Source organism: Leopardus geoffroyi, chromosome A3 (assembly GCF_018350155.1).
Source record: "Leopardus geoffroyi isolate Oge1 chromosome A3, O.geoffroyi_Oge1_pat1.0, whole genome shotgun sequence".
Lineage (NCBI taxonomy): Eukaryota > Metazoa > Chordata > Mammalia > Carnivora > Felidae > Leopardus > Leopardus geoffroyi.
In genome coordinates this window covers 53,895,809-53,915,568 of record NC_059336.1, presented here as the reverse complement: position 1 = coordinate 53,915,568, position 19,760 = coordinate 53,895,809, and the positions used below count along the sequence as shown (strand labels likewise).

At 41.0% G+C, this 19,760-nt stretch overlaps 1 protein-coding gene and 1 long non-coding RNA gene across 5 annotated transcripts in view; one reads left to right on the top strand and one right to left on the bottom strand.

Moving 5' to 3' along the window:
* The window catches only part of ST6GAL2 (ST6 beta-galactoside alpha-2,6-sialyltransferase 2), an 84,774-nt gene that overhangs the window by 15,886 nt on the left and 49,128 nt on the right, over nucleotides 1-19,760 (bottom strand). For all 4 annotated transcript variants that reach the window (XM_045445539.1, XM_045445540.1, XM_045445538.1 and 1 more), the window contains exons 3-5: nucleotides 15,732-15,829; nucleotides 13,949-14,050; nucleotides 10,995-11,169 (exon numbers count right to left, since the gene is read on the bottom strand). In XM_045445539.1, coding sequence (XP_045301495.1) covers nucleotides 10,995-11,169; nucleotides 13,949-14,050; nucleotides 15,732-15,829 — 375 coding nt within the window. The remainder of the gene's footprint in view (nucleotides 1-10,994; nucleotides 11,170-13,948; nucleotides 14,051-15,731; nucleotides 15,830-19,760) is intronic.
* Nucleotides 7,725-19,700, top strand: LOC123580597. The gene is made up of 3 exons (XR_006703375.1): nucleotides 7,725-8,264; nucleotides 8,756-9,635; nucleotides 19,417-19,700. It is a non-coding gene; the product is annotated as an uncharacterized LOC123580597 (long non-coding RNA).

The window sequence follows — 19,760 nt, the reverse complement described above, 5'->3', positions numbered from 1 at the left end:
AAAAAAAAATTTTTTAAAAAAGAAAGGCCTAAGTTATGATACTCCTATTTGATGGACTGATATGGCCTCTGTAATATCAAAGGGAACAAGTCTATTTTTTATTATGTTTTTATATTTGCCAATATGGTCTTATTTGACTAAGCATAAAGTTTTAGATGGAAACATCACAATAATAGTAAAGAGCAAATATTGGCTATTGTGCTAAGCATATGATGATTCAAATATTATGGTAGTACTGGTATCTTCATTTTCCAGTTTAAAGAACTGAGGTTTGGAGGTTTAGAGTAACTTGCTCTCAAGATCACATATCTAGTTGACAGGTAGAACCAAAGTTTGATTCTGGTCTCTGCAAAACCCAAGGTCTTAACCACAGCACACACATATAGTGTGTTATGGGAGGAAGTGGGCATCCTTCTAGATGTGAGAGCAGCTCTATCAGAGGGGAGAGTCTATAAGGAGACAAGAATCAGAACTTCCAATTCATTTTTTCATGCCTTCACTCATTCAGCAAACATTTACCATGCACCTGTTGTGTAGTGCCATACATTGAGGGAAGCCCCTTCATTACAACCACGTTAAGAAAACCCAACCCTAGATGTGGTTGCCATTTGGAAGAGCACAGACTAAAACAATCAGATGGCAGTATGCGAGGTGGTGGTGGGGTTACTGGGTGCTTTAAAAAATGTTTAAATATTTAGTTATAATGTTATTTTTCCTTTGCAAAGGAGACTCTTCAAAAATGTTACAAGGAGCCCTCAACAAATACAAAAAGATCGATATCCTATTGTGCATATTTTCAATGCCATGAAACTTGAAATCAGCCACAAGAAAACATTTGGAAAGGTAACAAATACTTGGAGACTAAAGAACATCCTACTAAAGAATGAATGGGTTAACCAAGAAGTTAAAGAGGAAATTAAAAAGTTCATGGAAGCCAATGAAAGTGGTAACACCATAACCCAAAACCTCTGGGACATAGGAAAGGCAGTCATAAGAGGAAAGTAAATAGAAATCTAAGCCTTCCTAAAGAAGGAAGAAAGATCTCAGATACACAACCTAACCTTACACCTTAAAGAGCTGGAAAAAGAACAGCAAATAAAATTCCAAACCAGCAGAAGACAAGAAACAATAAAGATTAGAGCTGAAATTAATGCTATCGGAACCAAAACAAAAAACAAAAAACAAAACAAAACAAAACAAAACAAAAAAACAGTAGAATAGATCAATGAAACCAGAAGCTGTTTCTTCGAAAGAATTAACAAAATTGATAAACCACTAGCCAGATTGATCAAAAAGAAAAAAAAGGACCCAAATAAAGAAAATCAAGAATGAAAGAGGAGACACCACAACCAACACAGCAGAAATAAAAACAATAATAAGAGAATATTATGAGCAATTATATGTCAATAAAATGGGCAATCTGGAAGAAATGGACTAATTCCTAGACACATATACACTACAAAAACTGAAATAAGAAGAAATAGAAGATTTGAACAGACCCATAACCAATAAAGATATCGAATAAGTAATCAAAAATCTCCCCAAAAACAAGAGTCCAGGGCCAGATGGCTTTCCAGAGGAATTGTACCAAACATTTAAGGAAGAGTTAGCACCTATTCTCTTGAAGCTGTTCCAAAAAATAGAAATGGAAGGAAAACTTCCAAACCCTTTCTATGAAGGGATTCCAAACCAGACAGAGACCCCACTAAAAAAGGAGAACTATAGACCAATTTCCCTGATAAACATGGATGCAAAAATCCTCAACAAGATATTAACCAACTGGCTCCAGCAATACATTAAAAAAATTATTCACCATGACCAACTGGGATTTATACCTGGGATGCAGGGCTGCTTCAATATCCAGAAAACAATCAATGTGATTCATCACATCAATAAAGAAAGGACAAGAACCATATGATCCTCTCAATAGGTGCAGAGAAAGCATTTAACAAAATACAGCATCCTTTCTTGATAAAAACCCTCAAGAAAGTCAGGATAAAAGGATCATACCTCAAGATCATAAAAGCCATATACGAAAGACCCAACACTAATGTCATCCTCAGTGGGGAAAAACTGAGAGCTTTCCCCCTAAGGTCAGGAATAAGACAGGGATGTCCACTCTCGCCACTGTTATTCAACATAGTACTGGAAGTCTTAGCCTCTGCAATCAGACAAAGAAATAAAAGGCATCCAAATTGGCCAGAAGGAGGTCAAACTTTCACTCTTCGCAGATGACATGATACTCTATATGGAAAACCCAAAAGATTCCACCAAAAAACAGCTAGAAATGATTCATGAATTCAGCAGAGTCACAGGATGTAAAATCAATGCACAGAAATCAGTTGCATTCCTCCTATACACCAACAATGAAGCAACAGAAAGAGAAATCAAGGAATCGATCCCATTTACAATTGCACCAAAATCCATAAAATACCTAGGAATAAATCTAACTAAAGAGGTGAAAAATCTATACGCTGAAAACTATAGAAAGCTTATGAAAGAAATTGAAGAATACACAAAAAATGGAAAAAGATTCCATGCTCCTGGATAAGAAGAACAAATATTGTTAAAATGTCGATACTGCCCAAAGCAATCTACATATTCAATGCAATCCCTATCAAAATAACACCAGCATTCTTCACAGAGCTAGGACAAATAATCCTAAAATTTGTATGGAGCCAGAAAAGACCCCGAATAGCCAAAGCAATTTTGAAAAAGAAAACCAAAGCAGGAGGCATCACAATCCCGGACTTCAAGCTATACTACAAAGCTCTGATCATCAAGACAGTATGGTACTGGCACAAGAACAGACACTCAGATCAATGGAACAGAATAGTGAACCCAGAAATGGACCCACAAACTTATGGCCAACTAATCTTTGACAAAGCAGGAAAGAATATCCAATGGAATAAAGACAGTCTCTTCAGCAAGTGGTGCTGGGAAAACTGGACAGTGACATTCAGAAGAATGAACCTGGACCACTTTCTTACACCATCCACAAAAATAAACTCAAAATGGATGAAAGACCTAAACATAAGACAGAAAGTCATCAAATTCCTGAGGAGAAAGCAGGCAAAAATCTCTTTGGTCTTGGCCGCAGCAGCTTCTTACTCAACATGTCTCCGGAGGCAAAGGAAACAAAAGCAAAAATGAACTACTGGGACCTCATCAAAATAAAAAGCTTCTGCACAGTGAAGGAAACAAATCAGCAAAACTAAAAGGCAGCCGACAGAATGGGAGAAGATATTTGCAAATGACATATCAGATAAAGGGTTAGTATCCAAAATCTATAAAGAACTTATCAAACTCAACACCCAAAAAACAAATAATCCAGTGAAGAAATGGGCAAAAGACATGAATAGACACTTCTCCAAAGAAGACATCGAGACGGCCAACTGACACATGAAAGAATGCCCAACAGCACTCATCATCAGGGAAATACAAATCAAAGCCACAATGAGATACCACCTTACACCTGTCAGAATGGCTAACATTAACAACTCAGGCAACAACAGGTGTTGGCGAGGATGCAGAGAAAGAGGATCTCTTTTGCATTGTTGGTGGCAATGCGAGCTGATGCAGCCACTCTGGAAAACAGTATGGAGGTTCCTCAAAAAACTAAAAATAGAACTACCCTATGACCCAGCAACTGCACTACTAGGTATTTATCCAAGGGATACAGGTGTGCTGTTTCGAAGGGACACATGCACCCCCATGTTTATAGCAGCACTATCAACAACAGCCAAAGTATGGAAAGAGCCCAAATGTCCATCGATAGATGAATGGATAAAGAAGATGTGGTATATATGTATATGTGTGTGTGTGTGTGTGTGTGTGTGTGTGTGTGTGTGTATACACACACACACACACATACACACAATGGAATATTACTTGGCAATCAAAAAGAACGAAATCTTGTCCTTTGCAACTATGTGGATGGAACTGGAGGGTATTATGCTAAGTTAATCAGTCAGAAAAAGACAAATATCATATGACTTCACTCATATGAGGACTTTAAGAGACAAAACAGATAAACATAAGGGAAGGGAAGCAAAAATAATATAAAAACAGGGAAGGGGACAAAACATAAGAGACTCTTAAATATGGAGAACAAACAGAGGGTTACCAGAGGGGTTGTGGGAGGGGAGATGGGCTAAATGGGTAAGGGGCATTAAGGAATCTACTCCTGAAACCACTGTTGCACTATATGTTAACTAATTTGGATGTAAGTTAAAAAAATAATTAAAAAAAAAAAAAGAAACCAAGAAGTTAAAAAAAATAATGAAATAGACATTATTCTTATTCTTGAAAAATCTTATTTTTATTATTTATTATTTGAAGTTAATTTTTAGAAATATTCTCCTGACTTTTTCTGAATGTACTTATTTACTTTATTAATCCAACTAGCTATTCTAATAACAATTAAACCATGTTTTAATTATTGAAACTCAAATAAAATGTTACAAAGAAAAATCTTATAAAGCAACAGAATCAGTCTCTCCCTTAAGGTTTGGTCAAAGCTTTGGACCAGTATCTATGTTGGGATAAATAATCTCTCAATCTCCTTCGATTTACATATGTTAATAATGAGCTCTCTTAAAAAGTCAGGTTTTCATTAATTTTCACATAATGACCTTGTTAACAAAAGTCAGAATATATTCGCACAGTTATATTACAATATTTTGAAAGATAGGGGTACCTGGATGGCTCAGTCGGTTGAGCGTCTGGCTTCAGCTCAGGTCTTGATCTCACAGATTGTGAGTTTGAGCCCCATGTCTGGCTCTGTGCTGACAGCTCAGAGCCTGGAGCCTGTTTCGGATTCTGTGTCTCCCTCTCTCTCTGCCCTTCCCCCGCTTGCACTCTGTCTCTCTCTCTCAAAAAAAAAAAAAAAATTTAAAAAAATTTTAAAAATATTTTGAAAGACAATTACCACTAATCAACATACAACTTTGAATTAGGTTTCATGTTTAATTGCAGTGAATAGTCATCTCTTTAGGAGTGATTCTTTAAAATATTTTGTTTGGCAGAGTAGTTTGGTAATAACATGGGTTCGATTGTTTTAAAAAAAGGGAGAAAACATAGTTCAAAAATGTTCATTTAGAAATCTGAGAGGACCACCTTCAGTACACATTATAGATATTAAATCTTTAATAAGTATCTTAGTAATATTAAAGCTTGTAATGAAAGTATAGTTTAATTCACTTGATATTAATATGCATTTACATTTTGTCAATATTATAAAAATTGTTCACATATGTTCTTTAAGTCAGTTTTATTACAAAGAAAGCAAACTGAAGTTATTAGCTTTGATAAGTCCTTTATGTATGTGAATTAGAAACTTCTGGAATGTTTTGGGGGCGCCTGGGTGGCTCAGTTGGTTAAGCGTCCAACCTTGGCTCAGGTAGTGATGTCATGTTTCATGGGTTCGAGCCCTGATTCAGGCCCTGTGCTGACAGTTCAGACCTGTGTCTCCTTCTCTGCCCCTCCCCTGCTCGTGCTCCGTCTCTCAAAAATAAATAAATATTAAAAAAAAAAATTTTAAAGAGAAACTTCTGGAATGTTTTTCCAGTGAAGAGGCTCTCAGAGTTTGTTTTCTTCAATGCTAGGTCAATGTGTTCCTTAAATCCTACAACTCCCTGCTCTTTCTTTATAATCAGAAAAGGCAGTTCCTATTACTGTAGACAGAACAAGAAGAATTTATTCAGATGCAAGTTAAATATTTGTGCCTGAATCTGATGTAACTAGGACATCTTGCCCAAAAGGAAACTTCTCCATAGGAGCTGATAATACACAGACCCCACAGAACCCAGGAAAAAGTACAGTGCCTATTTGGGTATTGTGATCAGAGTTGACATTGATGCAGCAATATTTCCAACCCTGTTCTAAGGAACATTCAGAATGGTGTAGTGGACAGAAGTTACTTCTAGACCCTTCTTCCCTTCAACATGGTAGTTTTCCCCTTATCTGTAGGTTCAGTTACCCACCACGGTCGCCTGCAGTCAGAAAGCAGATGATTCTCCTTCTGATAGGTCATCAGAAGGTCAGTGGTGGCCAAATGCCACATCCCAATGCCCATGTCATTCACCTTATGTCATCTCATCAAATGGGCATTTTATCACCTCACACCATCAGAAGAAGGGTAGGCACATTGCAATACCAGTTTGAGAGAAAGACTGTATTCACATGACTTTTATCATAATATATTGTTATAACCCAGAAGAACACACACATACCTACCACAGCTCCTATCTACCAGGCAAGCCCACATGATTTGTGTGCCATCAAGGAGACTGCTGGTGCAGGACTAGGGGTTGCTAATGAAGGTACAAATGCTTCTGGAATGGGAGATGTTGGCTGAACTATCTGCCTGAATATTACTGAGGGCGGTTTCCTGAAATCAATGAGAGTTGCTTATTGGTGCCCGAACTTATACCTGACTAATCAGTACATCTGAGAATCTGGGTCCCAAGATGATAAACCAACCAACCAAACGAACAAAAATCTACTTTTAAGAAGGATGTTGACAGGTAGCTGTTATGTATATCATTTCACAAGTTTTCAGGGCATGAAAGAAGTCCATCAGTAATAATAAGAGTAAATTTTTTAGCTATGTCTTCAAAGAAACAAAGGAATAATGTATTATTGGTAGCATCCTGTGTTCTCCTGCTGAGCTAAATGCTTATCACCTTGATGGCATGTCTATCAATACAGGGCCCACAGACTTGATTTCTGAATTTCCTTCTAACTTCAGGATTCTAAAATGCCAGAAGGGTGGTTCTCAAAGTACAGAACAAGGACCACAGCAGAAGCATCACTTAAAAACCTGTTAGAAATGCAAATTCTTGCCCCTTCCACCTTCCCAGAAACTCTAGGGGTGGGCCCACTTGTCTGTGTTTTAGAAAGGTATGGTAGCCAGCCTCCAGCATGGCCCCCAATGATCCCTACCTGGTATCCCCATCTTTGGGTAGTTCCATCCCACAACAATGGGACTGACTTGTGTAACAAATAGAATGTAGCCAAGGGGATAGATAGTTTATGACACCATAAAAAGTACTGAGACCTCCTTCTTGCTCTCTCCCTTGGATTGCCTGCTATAGGGAAGCCGGCTGCCATGTTGTGAGAGCATTCAAGTAGACCTATAGAGAGGTGTGGTAAGGAACTGAGGCCTCCAGTCAACAGCCATCTTGTGAGTGAACCATCCAGAAAACAGATCAGCCAAGCCAAGTCCAGACAGCTCAATGCAATCTCATGAAAGATACCAAGGTGAGCCAGCCAGCCAATCTGCTCCTACAATACTGACCACAGAAACTGTACAAGATAACAAATGCTTATTGTTCTGTCCAGTAGCTAAATTTTGGGGTAATCTGCCTCACATCATTAGATATCTAATACATAAGCCCTCTCTGGGTGATTCTGACACATGTTAAACTTGAGAACTTCTCAAGTTCTAAGCTAAACATTCATTCTCCAAGTAATTACTTCTTGTACCTCCTATGCACTAGGCTAAGAGCAGGAACACAATGGGAAAAGCACACACTTCCCAGCCCTTGATGCATCCTGTTCTCTTCCTTCATTGCCCAGTTTGTAATTTTATTTTATTTAGGGAAGGGACACCTATGCAATGTCTGTCACTCGGTGCACCATGAGTTCTTTGCCTGGTTTCCTCACCACTGGGCTGAGCCTGGGCTCAGCATCATGCTTGGCACATAGAGGGGCTTAATTAATACCTACTTCTTGGGATGACTTTCCCCTTCCATTTTCTCCACCTTCCTCCTGTATGATGAATTCAGGCACCAGGAACAAGTCTCCTAATACCACCAATGACATGACATTTAAAGGGTTCAAGGTGTGTTCCCCTGGGAATCTAACTACCATTTATTTCCATAGAAAGACATGTCTTTTGTGTTCAAAACAGTCAACTTTTAGAGTCCCTCTATTTCACACGTGCAGATTCATAAACACGTATAAGGAAAACGTATGCAGCGGGTTTAGAAACACCAGTAATTAAATGTGACACCATTTTCCTTTCCAGAAGAGCACATCCATAAAGCAAAGGGCCTCATCTTGCTTCACCTGCAATGTCTTCCCCACAGGTGCTGTGCTAATGAGGAAAGCAGGGCGTCAGAATACTGCTCTCCTCTGATAGAAAGCACCCTGCTGACCGCTGTACCTGGGCAGAGCCCAGCGCTGTGCACACAGAAACATCCTGATCTCACCGACCAGCTCTGCAATGGGTTCTTTTTGTCCAGTAATGAACATGAGAGGTTAGTGTCTGGACATGATGAGGTGGTGAGACAAGAAGTCAATAGTTTTTTTTTTTTTTTCTACGTGACCTTAGAACACGTATTTGGAGAACACTTCTCAATAACAGAAAATAACTCATTGATTTTTAGAAATTCTTATGGCCGACAGATTGAGATGTGAGCGACCATCATTCTGCTAATATTTAGGAACATCAGATAAGTTATAAAACAGACTCTGGCTCTCAGCATATTTCTGAGCAGGATCAAAGAGGAGGCAGACAGATTGCAAAATCAGCAGAGTATTCAGAGGGCGACTGGGGCTCTGCTGGGCACAGCCCACCCAGACTGCATCTCCCGTCCATCCTTAGTGAGAGCTCACTCTTAAATCCGGCCAGGGACAGCAGGCCATGTCTTCTGTGACATCTGTATCCCCAGTCACAGAGCACAGCCCACCTACTGGGAACTTAAGGCTTCCTTATCTGCTTGCTCTTTTTTCATTCTTCTGTGATTAGCAAAACTTAACAGCACTGTCCCATGCAACTTTGTGTGATGATGGAGATGTTCTCCTGCCCTGCCTGTCAAGACAGTGGCCGCCAGTGCACGTGGATACTAAGAACCTGAAATAAGGCAAGTGCAAGAGGAACTGAAGCTTTTCTCTCCTTTAATCCTAATTAATTTAAATTTGCATGGCCACATGTGGCTAATAGTTGTCACTCTGGGCAGGACAGTGGTAGAAAACAGGAACCATTGCCCATCGGCACACCAACTCATCTTTAGAAAGATTTTATGAGTCTCATTTCTCATATGAGCATATTTAAGGCTCACGAGGGTAAGTGACATGCCCATGACCAAAAAGCTGGTAAAGGGCAGAGAAGAATTTACACTTAACCTGCCAGACCCAGCCTCCACTCCTGCAATGACGTCAAACTGGATTCCTCCATATTCGTGTAAAAGCAGCCTCTAAGGCAAGTATCAGCCTCTGAAAACTCCAAATTCTCAGTAAATAGCTATGAAAGGAAGCTGGCCATGTGTGGCAGGATTCCTTCCAACAAAAACACATGGGAAAATATTTCTCTCCAGCTATGACTATCTATGTGAGTCTTTCAACTGCACATTGCTGTAAGTATATCTGACAGCCCCCACTGTGCTCTAAAACTTCTGCTCCAAGCAAGTAGAAGCCCCATGAATTTGTGAGAAGGCAACAATATGAAAATGATTTTATTAAACTTCCGCCACATCCCGTTACGCTGTCTAAGCATTATACTCTCCTACTTACCCTTTGCTGACAAACTGGATTATACTTTCTTTCCTAAAGCAACAGGATCCCACGAAACTGTGCAAAAGATAAAGACACTACGATTTCAAAAAACTGATTTGGACACAGTGTCAAAGGTATGACTTTAAAAGGGGGTTAGCTATACTTAAGGCAGCTAATCTACAGAGTCATATCGTAAATTCTGTCTTGAACTCTAGGTAAAATAGTTCACATTATTGTAATGCCAGAAACTCACTCCAAAATCCACAGGCCTCCATTCAGATACTTGTGTGTCCCGTATCCATAATGAAAACGGTGCTATCTCCATAAATCTCTCCTTTATTCAGAGGGACCCAGTTTGCAGCCCAAATTAAGACGCAGGGTGGCTAATTCGTTGAAATTAGGCGGGGAGAACATCACAGTTTTTTGTGGACACAACTAACATTCTTTGGTTCCACTACAGCTTTCATATTGCCAAGGGGATCGAGGATATTCCTTAATATTACCCTACTCGGGTAAAATCAAAGAGATAATGGGATGATTAGCTGAATCATGGGTAAAGAAGTAGAGTAAAACCACAAATTTTGGAGGATCAAAGCCTGGCTGAAAGATAGATAGATAGATAGATAGATAGATAGATAAAATAAGCTAAGTGTGATGATCTGTTATATGAAAAAAATCCAGTTTTTAGATTAGAGCTAGTGGACTCTGGCAGCAAGAGCTGTACAAGGTCTTAGAATTAGTCTCATCAAAGCCTGCGCTTGCTATCTTGCAGCACATGACACGATCCTACGGTCACAAATTCAGCTCCTCAATCTGCTATTACATAAACAATGTGAATGGGTGAGTGGCTAGTGGATCACAGATGACCCACGTGGGGTCTGTGTGTCTTCCCCCTTGAATCCAGTGGGGCCTTGACTACTCTGACCCGCAGAAGAGTGCAAGTGACATTGTGCAGGTCTCTAGGCCTCAACCTTAAGAAACAGGCAGCTTCTATTTCCTGCCTTTTGGCACACTTGCCAGGGGCCATGAGCTCCCATGTAAGAAGCCCGAGTACCCTGAGACCACCATGCAAGAGACCACGTGCAGGCACAAAGTCAATAGTCCTGGCTGAGCCCGCCCTCCCAGCCATCTCCGCCAAAGGGGCCAACCACGGGACTGTAGCCATCCCATGAAGCAGGTGAATACCATGAAGTGATTCCCACTGAAGCCTGTGGAACAGAAGAATAACCCATCCAAGCCTGTCCTGACCCACAAAACCGACAGAAAATAAAATAGTTTTTGCTGTACATCTTGCAATTCTGGGGGCAGTTATCACGTACCAATAGAAAACTGGAAAAAACAGAGTGTTTCTACTATCGTCAGCTTATCTATGCTTCCTCTAAAACCACCTTTTAATTGTTCTGATTAAATAACATAACTGTACATTTGCTGAATACTAAGCCTAACCCTAACCCTGAGTGCCTGCCTGATCATCCATTTTTATATATACCTACCAATGAAGCCAGAAGATGGTGGGTTGGGCTGAATCTTCTCCTTGGTGTTCTCCTGGATAATGTCCCAAAGCTGCCATATAAATTTAGGATGAAGAATGTAAAATGGCTGATTTGGGTTTCTCTGCCGGTGCTGAACATATGGAGTGAACAGGTTGTAATCTGGCTTCTTGTACCACTAAGAAACAAACAAACAAACAAAAAAAAAATCAACGCAATCAAGTACAGAGAACCACACTGTGAAAAGGAAACAGGGCAGCACCGGGGTGGGGTTGGAGACTATTTAGAGGCTAAGGGCCCGGGAGAAGGAGGTGAAGGACAGGCACTGCCTCATGGATGAGGGAACCAGAACAAAAAGAGATAGGGTCCCAGCCCTGAGGGACAAGGATTTGTTCTTTAGTGAAATATGGGAGATGAGCTAGGGCAGGGGCCCCAGACTTTTCTGTAAAGGGCCAGGTAGCAAACCCTTGAGGCTTTGTGGGCCAGACAGTCTCTGCTGCAACTAGTCGATGCTTCTATTGTACTGAGAAAGTCACAGAAGATACATCATGAATGAGCATGGCTGTGTTCCAATAAAACTTTATTTACGAAATGGGGCCAGATTTGGTCCACGGCTACAGTGTGCTGACCCTGGGGCTTCAATCAGTGTATTTCAAAACATATTTTTCATATGTAATACACAGTGACAGAAAGCATATCAGTTATTGCCTAGGTCTGGGGCAGTGCTGGGCAGACTGATAGGTGGGGCACAAGGAACTCTTGGGAGTGCTGAAAATATTCCATTTCTTAACTGTGGTGGTGGATACATGACTATATAAATTTGCTAATACTCATCAACATGTATCCTTCCACTGACTGTACATGTTACTGTATGAAAAAATGTACAATAAGGTTGAGTTACTTAAAAAATTTTTTTGATGTTTATTTTTGAAGGAGAGAGACAGAACGTGAGCAGGAGAGGGGCAGAGAGAAAGGGAGACACAGAATCCGAAGCAGGCTCCAGGCTCTGAGCTATCAGCACAGAGCCAGACATGGGACTCGAACTCACAATCTGTGAGATCATGACCTGAGTGAAGTTAGTCGTCCAACCGACTGAGCCACCCAGGCGCCCCTAGGTTTACTTTTAAATGTCTTCAGAACATCTGAGGTGCCACCATGAAAAAATGGGATTTGGAGGTATGTGGGGGAGAGACTTAGTTCATAAGGCTCTGAGGGCCCTGTTATCCCTTCAAACAGACACCTTCGGGAAACAGTAGATACGCCCTGAGATCCCAAGTAATATTCCATGGTTGAATGGGTTCTGTGGCTTTAACAATTTTGAGAAGGACCGGGGCCAATCATCTTTTGTAAACTTTGCCCCCAAGCCAAGAGGCAGCAGAAGGGAAGCAAGAGGAGTGTGGGCCTCAGTTTCTTCACCCCTCCTCCTGCTCCCCAGAGCGCAGGCCACCCAGAAAGCAGCCCGGTTGCCTGGGTTTCAGCACTGTTGCTGTCCCCTCCATCGGGTTGGACAGCTCTGTGCCCTGGGCTTGGATGCTTCCCAAGGAGGAAGAAACAAGGTCCAATAGCTAGAGCTCTCAGTCTGTCCACAGATAGTGAGAAAGCTGTCAGAACTTAAAACCAGAGAACTTCAGACCGGAAAGGAAGCTGAAGAGTTCCAACATGCATTTCGTGCCGGATTCTCGGTAGACGGTACCTGTGAAAATCAGCCAGAGAGCTTTCTCAGAAACTACACACTGGGGCTGTAAGTGATATGTCAGGAAATGGGGCTCTGACAGATACATTTGAAAAAATACTCTCCAGGTGATTCTGTTTTGCGCTCCTGGTTAAGAACCAGTTAGGATTAAAAGACAGAGGGAGGCAAACCATAAAAGACTCAAATGCAGAGAACAAACTGAGGGTTGCCAGAGGGGTGATGGTGGGGGGAGGGGCTAAGTGGGTGAGGGGCATTAAGGAGGGCACTTGTTGGGTCTTCTACTCCTGAAATCATTACTACACTATATGTTAACTAACTTGGATTTAAGTACAATTTTTAAATTTTTTTTAAAAAAGAACCAGTTAGGAATCATGCTAGTTAAATGTCCAGCCTTGGTCTCAAGATGAACAGTGACACAACAGCCCCAGAAGGACCCATCTGACCTTGGGCCGCTGCTCTCTTGGGAAGTCCTCTTGGTAAAGCCAAGGCCTGTTCCCTCATTTCCATCATCTTAAGAAGGATGCATTCTCTTGGGTCATGACAGAACAAGTTGAAAGACGCTCAGTGGCACAGCAGACATTATCTTTCATGAGGCTAAAACTATCACACTTCTTTCCCAGCCCTCCTTAAAAGACAAGTGCATCGGCTCTTCATCCAAGTTCTCACCAGAAGTAACTAGCTGCTTGTTTAGATAGGGAATGATTTGCCAGAATGCCATGAATGTAACTTGCTTATATTTTGATGGCTAGCAGTAATCTTGTTTACACTATATCACATAAGGTAAGAAAGGTTTAGAGGAAAAAGCCAGAGTTGCACACTCAAGAAAAGTGTGTAACAGGTTCCACTTAAAGGGCAGTGAGCTGTTGATTCACAAAGTTTAGATTCTCTTATCAAGCACTTTGAATTTATTTCAGAAGGTCTCATAACTACGTGGAAGGTGGTGTAACCCTATCACAATGGAAAAATCTGAGTTTACTTGGCTCAACTTCCAGTGTAACTAGGAATTTCTGAACATTTAGGGCACTGTGATTTGTTTTTGTTTTTAAATCTTCCAGAGCAAAAGCCCTTTTTTCATTAGATAGGTCACATTCACCAAGTACGCTACCGGAACTGGGTATCAAAATGGTATGAACGCCCATGTATTTCAGTAGTGCCCATGATTGGTTTCATTCTGTGAAAGCTTAATCCTTGACTTGCTCCCATTATTAATCAGTCAAAGGCACTGTCTGATCAGTAGGGTAAGGGCACCAAAGGGAACACTTACCAGGTTAAGATTTGCAGAGTAAGGAGCAGGGTCCCAGGCCACCAAAATGACGTTTTTATATAATGAACTGTCAATGAAGTGATGATTGGGGTTGGTCAGAATCTGCAAATACACACAGAAATCATTTCAAAGCGAGTGGCTCTTCAAAATTATATTTTCAAAAAGAGGAAAGTTTTAAAAAATGAATCAGAGCAAGAAAAACAAAGTTACTCAGACTTTACTATTTTCCTCCGGGGGAGTGAGAGAGGCAGGCATTGCACGCTAATGAGCCTGAAGAAATGTCTGGGGAAACTAGGGTTAAAAATAAAATTTAGGAGGGGTGCCTGGGTGGCTCTGTCAGTTACCCGTCTTGACCTCAGCTCAGGGCATGATCTCATGGTTCATGAGTTCCAGTCCCCAGTCGGGCTCTGTGTTCACAGCCCAAAGCCTGGAGTCTCCCTGGGATTCTGTGTCTCCCTCTGTCTCTCTGCCCCTCCCCCATTCTTGTTCTGTCTCTCTCTCTCTCTCTCTCTCTCAAATATAAATAAACATTAAAAAAATTTAAAAAACAAAATAAAATAAAATTCACGAGTTCTTACATTTTCATCAGCATTATACCCAAAGCCGGTGGTATCGAATCAGCTCCTGAAAGATGCGATGCCTTAGCTAATTTGGCACCCCCGACCTCCTCTCTAATTGCCTTCACAGACAACTGGAGAAGGAGGCACAGATATGAATGACCCACGTTATTAAGGTGCCTTCAGAGTGCCAGCCTCAGGACAAATGGAACAGGGACAGCCAGCAGACTGGTGACAGCCCACATGTGACTTCCTCCCTCTGTGGTCCTAGAGGAGTCCTTCGGTCTCACCTGCCAATCATCTTTTTTAAACTACAGCTTTGGAGGAGAAAAAAAAAATTTGGTTTTCCTCAGTGTTGAGGTGCAACTTTTCACAGTTTTTAAGATGCACTCTCTTTCTTCATACAGATTTCTCAAGTCAGGACATATTTTACAGGCGGCATGTATTTTAATTTGTGGGGACGATTAGCTAAAAAGCTGGAAGTGTTAATAAATGAATGGCGACTCTTACAATCCATGCTATGAAGCAAGGGAACATGGCGATTGTTTCTTCCCTTGCTGCAGGCTGCCTGGCTCAGGGTCCCAGGCAGAAAGCCAATCTTTTCTTCTGCAAGCAACTTGTCATAAATCATCCATCACCTCATGGTCTTTCTATATAGTTTGAAACTCTAGAAACTGCCATGGTTTTGAGAATAATTTTGCTTTGAATTTGGAAAACATTTGTATGAAGAACACCATAAAGAGAAATACTTCCATTTTCAACAATTTCATTTTTAAAATTTTCAGATAATGGACTAAAGTTTCCAAGCCACCCTGCTGACCCTTGGATTTTGTAGCCTTTGCTTTTTCTCCCCTTCATCCCTTGCCTTTCACACCACCATGATTTTTTTCTAAATTCAACTGTCCTTTGCTCCATCTGCTATAGACAACACACTAAGACTACGATTATATATATATACACACACATATGCATATATGGATATCCATACATGTTTCTATATCTTCTCTGATTTTTCCTTTTAATCTTATTTACTCATTTCTTCCTAGTCATGTCACACATAAATGCCCATTTATCTGCATTTTTTCTCATCAATTCTTTTATGATTACAATAACCTACAAATAAGCAAGACCATGGTCATGTACAACTGGGTAATTTCTCTTCATTCACCCAGTTAGATTATTTACCTATAAAATGTACATGCATGAAAACACTCCATCCATCTTACCTGGGAATTAATGATGCGCACGGTGGTTTTATTTCCAACATCTTTCTCATAGCCACGTGTAGGTGCCGAGTTAAATCTCAAAACTGCATCATGAGAATCTAAGAACACATGAGTGACAAAGTTACTTTATTTTTTGCTGTAGAATCAACATAATTTAGAAAAAGTTTTAAAGCAAATTTTTTAATACCTGAAGCTAACTGGAAACAACCAATATAGTTAAGATACCCATACATGTCATTTTCAGTGTCTGTAGTGTTTATTTCGAATGAGGTCTTCTCTAGGGGACAAATCAACATGGGAACATATGAATCCATTACATGTGGTCCAATGTCATCTCAGATATGTGTAGGTACTTGTTACGTGTTCATATTCTTTAAAGGGGGCATGCTTTATGCGGGCATTCTCAGAGATTCCAGGGTATTTCGAAGATGGAATCTATGGGAGCAGACAAAGGCTGCAGACAGAGGCTGCTTGTTTGTGGCCTCTTATTGCTTTAGAGCATGAAGGCTGCTCATGGTGTCGCTAAAGAGGCCACTTGTGCCAGGACAAGGACATCTCCCACACAGTGAGAGCCACAGCCTTCAGTGCAACTTTTATACCTTGGGGTACTGGTTTGTGCTTAAAAAGAACACCAGCCCTATAGAACACTGTACATTAACTATACTGGAATTGAAATTTAAAAGTTGAAAAAGAAAGAAAGAAAGAAAGAAAGAAAGAAAGAAAGAAAGAAAGAAAGAAAGAAAACCAGCTGATTTCTGTGCTTTACAAATTGCTGCTGATTCCCAGAAGGCCCATGTGAGAGCAATCGAGAGCATTCTGCATTTCCAGCAATGGTATGACCAACTGCCACAGGACTGGAGGACGGGAGACACCACCAGTGGTACTGGCTGCCAAGGCTCTTTACACTCTTTAAGGGCACACCTTGGTTCACCGAGCCTCGACTACAACATAAATCTGTGTCTCTCTTCATTCAACTTGACAGACTTCCTCAAGTTCTCAGGGGTCCCGGGTGAAAACACACCTCCCACATCCTGGAGGCTGACGAGGACACGAAGAGCTACAGGTAGGCTAGATGGGAATGGGGACACGTTCCCTTTCCACAAAGCAGTCTAGACGCATGCATATGTCTTGAAATCTCCCAAGCCAGCTACTGTGTTGCCCAGAAACCAGAGTTAATCAGCAATAAGGGAATCGCTACGGGCTATCTTTAGCTTCAAAAATTCTAGGCACATTTCAAGCTTACCTTGGAGCAACGACAATGCCTCTGTCTGCGTGAGAGAGAGGTAAGGTTATGCATTTCTGATTCACCAAAGAGCCTGTAGACGTGCCCTATGTTTACCGTGACCATACCCCACACAAGTCCTTAAAGCAGGCCACCTCCTTGAGTGTGCTGCTCCCTCCTGAGCAGTCTTCCTAGGAGAGACTTTCCTACTCCCTAAGTATCAGAGACTGGGCACACATGCCACCATTGAAACAACGTTACCTTAGGGGGCGCCTGGGTGTCTCAGTCAGTTAAGCATCTGACTTCAGCTCAGGTCATGATCTCACATGGATTTGAACCCTATGGATTTGAACCCTGTGTCCGGCTCTGTGCTGACAGCTCAGAGCCTGGAGCCTGCTTCAGATTCTGTGTCTCCCTCTCTCTCTGCCCCTCCCCTGCTCGCACTCTGTCTCTCTCTCAAAAATAAACAAACATTAAAAAGAAAAACAAACAAAACACAGTTATCTTAGGTGCCTTTCTTGACGGGCCCTGAACTCAGAAGAATTTGTATTCCAGTTTTGAGCACCAAAATTAAACAGAACACAAAGAATGAATAACTGGTACTTGACTACGTAATTGAAAAAATTCTAAAGGGGAGCCTTGGGTGGCTCAGGGGGTTAAGCATCTGACTTCAACTCAGCTCATGATCTCGAGGTTTGTGAGTTCGAGCCACATGCCAGGCTCTCTGCTGTTATCACAGAGCCCACTTCAGATCCTCTGTTCCCCTCTTTCTCTGCCTCTCCCCAGCTCGTTCTCTCTTTCTCTCTCAAAAATAAACAAATAAGCATTAAAAAAATTCTACAGTGTTCTTTTAGGGGAAATGGTGCAGGGGGGAGCAAGCTGTGACCACCTGTTTTAGTAAATAAAGCTGGACCACAACACAGACATAGTCATTTGTTTATCTATTGTCTGTAATGGCAGAGGTGAGTTGTGACAGTGACCCCCATGGCTCACAAAAACTAAAATATTTACTACTTGGTTCTTAAAGAAATAAATAAAGAGGTTTGCCAATGTTTACATTCTAGGTGATCCATGCTTTGAATAAATGATGCCTAACAACCTGAACACTTTCTATTTTCTTTACAATATAGGCACTTGTTCATACATTTTTTTTTTTTTTTGTAATGAGCTGTTTGGTCATTTATTTTTATTGGATAGTATTTTCTCATACAAATTCAAATGCTATTGGAGTCAGAAAAATTTGATTACCCAAAGCAGTGGTTCTCACGTTTTGGTCTTAGAACCCTCTTACTCTTGAAAATTATTGACAACCCAAAGTTCTTTTGTTTATTTGGATTATATCTGTCAATATATGCCTACTTCGGAAGCAAAATAGAAAACTTAAAGATGTTTTGGGGCGCCTGGGTGGCTCAGTCGGTTAAGCGGCCGACTTCCGCTCAGGTCACGATCTCGCGGTCCGTGAGTTCGAGCCCCACGTCGGGCTCTGTGCTGACCGCTCAGAGCCTGGAGCCTGTTTCAGATTCTGTGTCTCCCTCTCTCTCTGACCCTCCCCCGTTCATTCTCTGTCTCTCTCTGTCTCAAAAATAAATAAACCGTTAAAAAAAATTAAAAAAAAAAGAAAACTTAAAGATGTTTATTAATTAACTGATTATTACTTTCTTAAAGTAGGCTTCATGCCCAGCATGGAGCCCAAGGTGGGCCTTGAACTGACCACCCTGAGACCAACACCTGAGCTGAGATCCAGAGTCAGATGCTTAACCGACCAAGCCACCCAGGCACCCTTACTTACTCATTTATTTTAAAATAAAATATTTTTATGAAAAATAACCATATTTTCAAAAAATAGAGGACTTGCACTGGTTTAAATGTCTGCAAATCTCTTTAACGCCTGGCTTTTCAGAAGACAGTTGGTTTCTCTTAACTGCTTCTGCATTCTGTTGCAACATATTGCTTTAGTTGAAGTATATGAACACTCCGATATATCTCTGAAAATGTAAGGAGTACTTAAAGTCTTTCCACATTACTGAGAATATTCTTCTTTGATACTTCATCAAAACTTGACAAGTGCTAGTTTCTTAAAAAAGCTTTCCTAATGTGGAATGTGAAACCGTATCAATGAAGTTGCCATGCTCCATTAGATTAAAATCCATTCAAATAGTTCATCTTGCTCTTAAAATGGATGATTCACCCATGCATGATTTTGCAGCATTGTGCAACGGTCATTTGGAACTACCAATTTAATAAGTTATGCAGATCTTCCAAATATTGATGCACTTCATTATAAGGTATCCCCCCAAGTCACAGCAGTTAATATTACCATGCATCTCATCAGTTTTTAAGGCTGGGACACTTCTAAGTTTGAAAGAGTGCCTCATGGGGTTAATGAGGCTGAAACTAGCAGAAAGTTTAAAGCTTGTTTTTCTGAGAACTGTTCCCCCCTAATCAGCTGCTGTGTCTTTTCAGACCCCACTAACAGACTCACTTAGCTATTTCTACAGAAGCCTGGACTCAAGGTCAACTGATATGGTTCCAGCCTAGGAACAAGCAAGGCCTGGCATTCCTTACTCGAGATTACAAGCCCAAGACCCCCTCCAGTTTATACTGGCTCTCAGAGCAAGCCCATAATCCCTCTCCTCATCTGAAGATAACCTCCTGACATCACGGGCTGAATTCTGCCTCCTTCCGGAGTTAAGTCTCCACCTCAAGGGAACATGGGTATATGTTACAATAAACGTTTGCTCAATGAACATGCTCTCTTTCCTTATGAGTAGTTGTTAAGTTTCCTTGCGCTTTGCATCAATATGTAT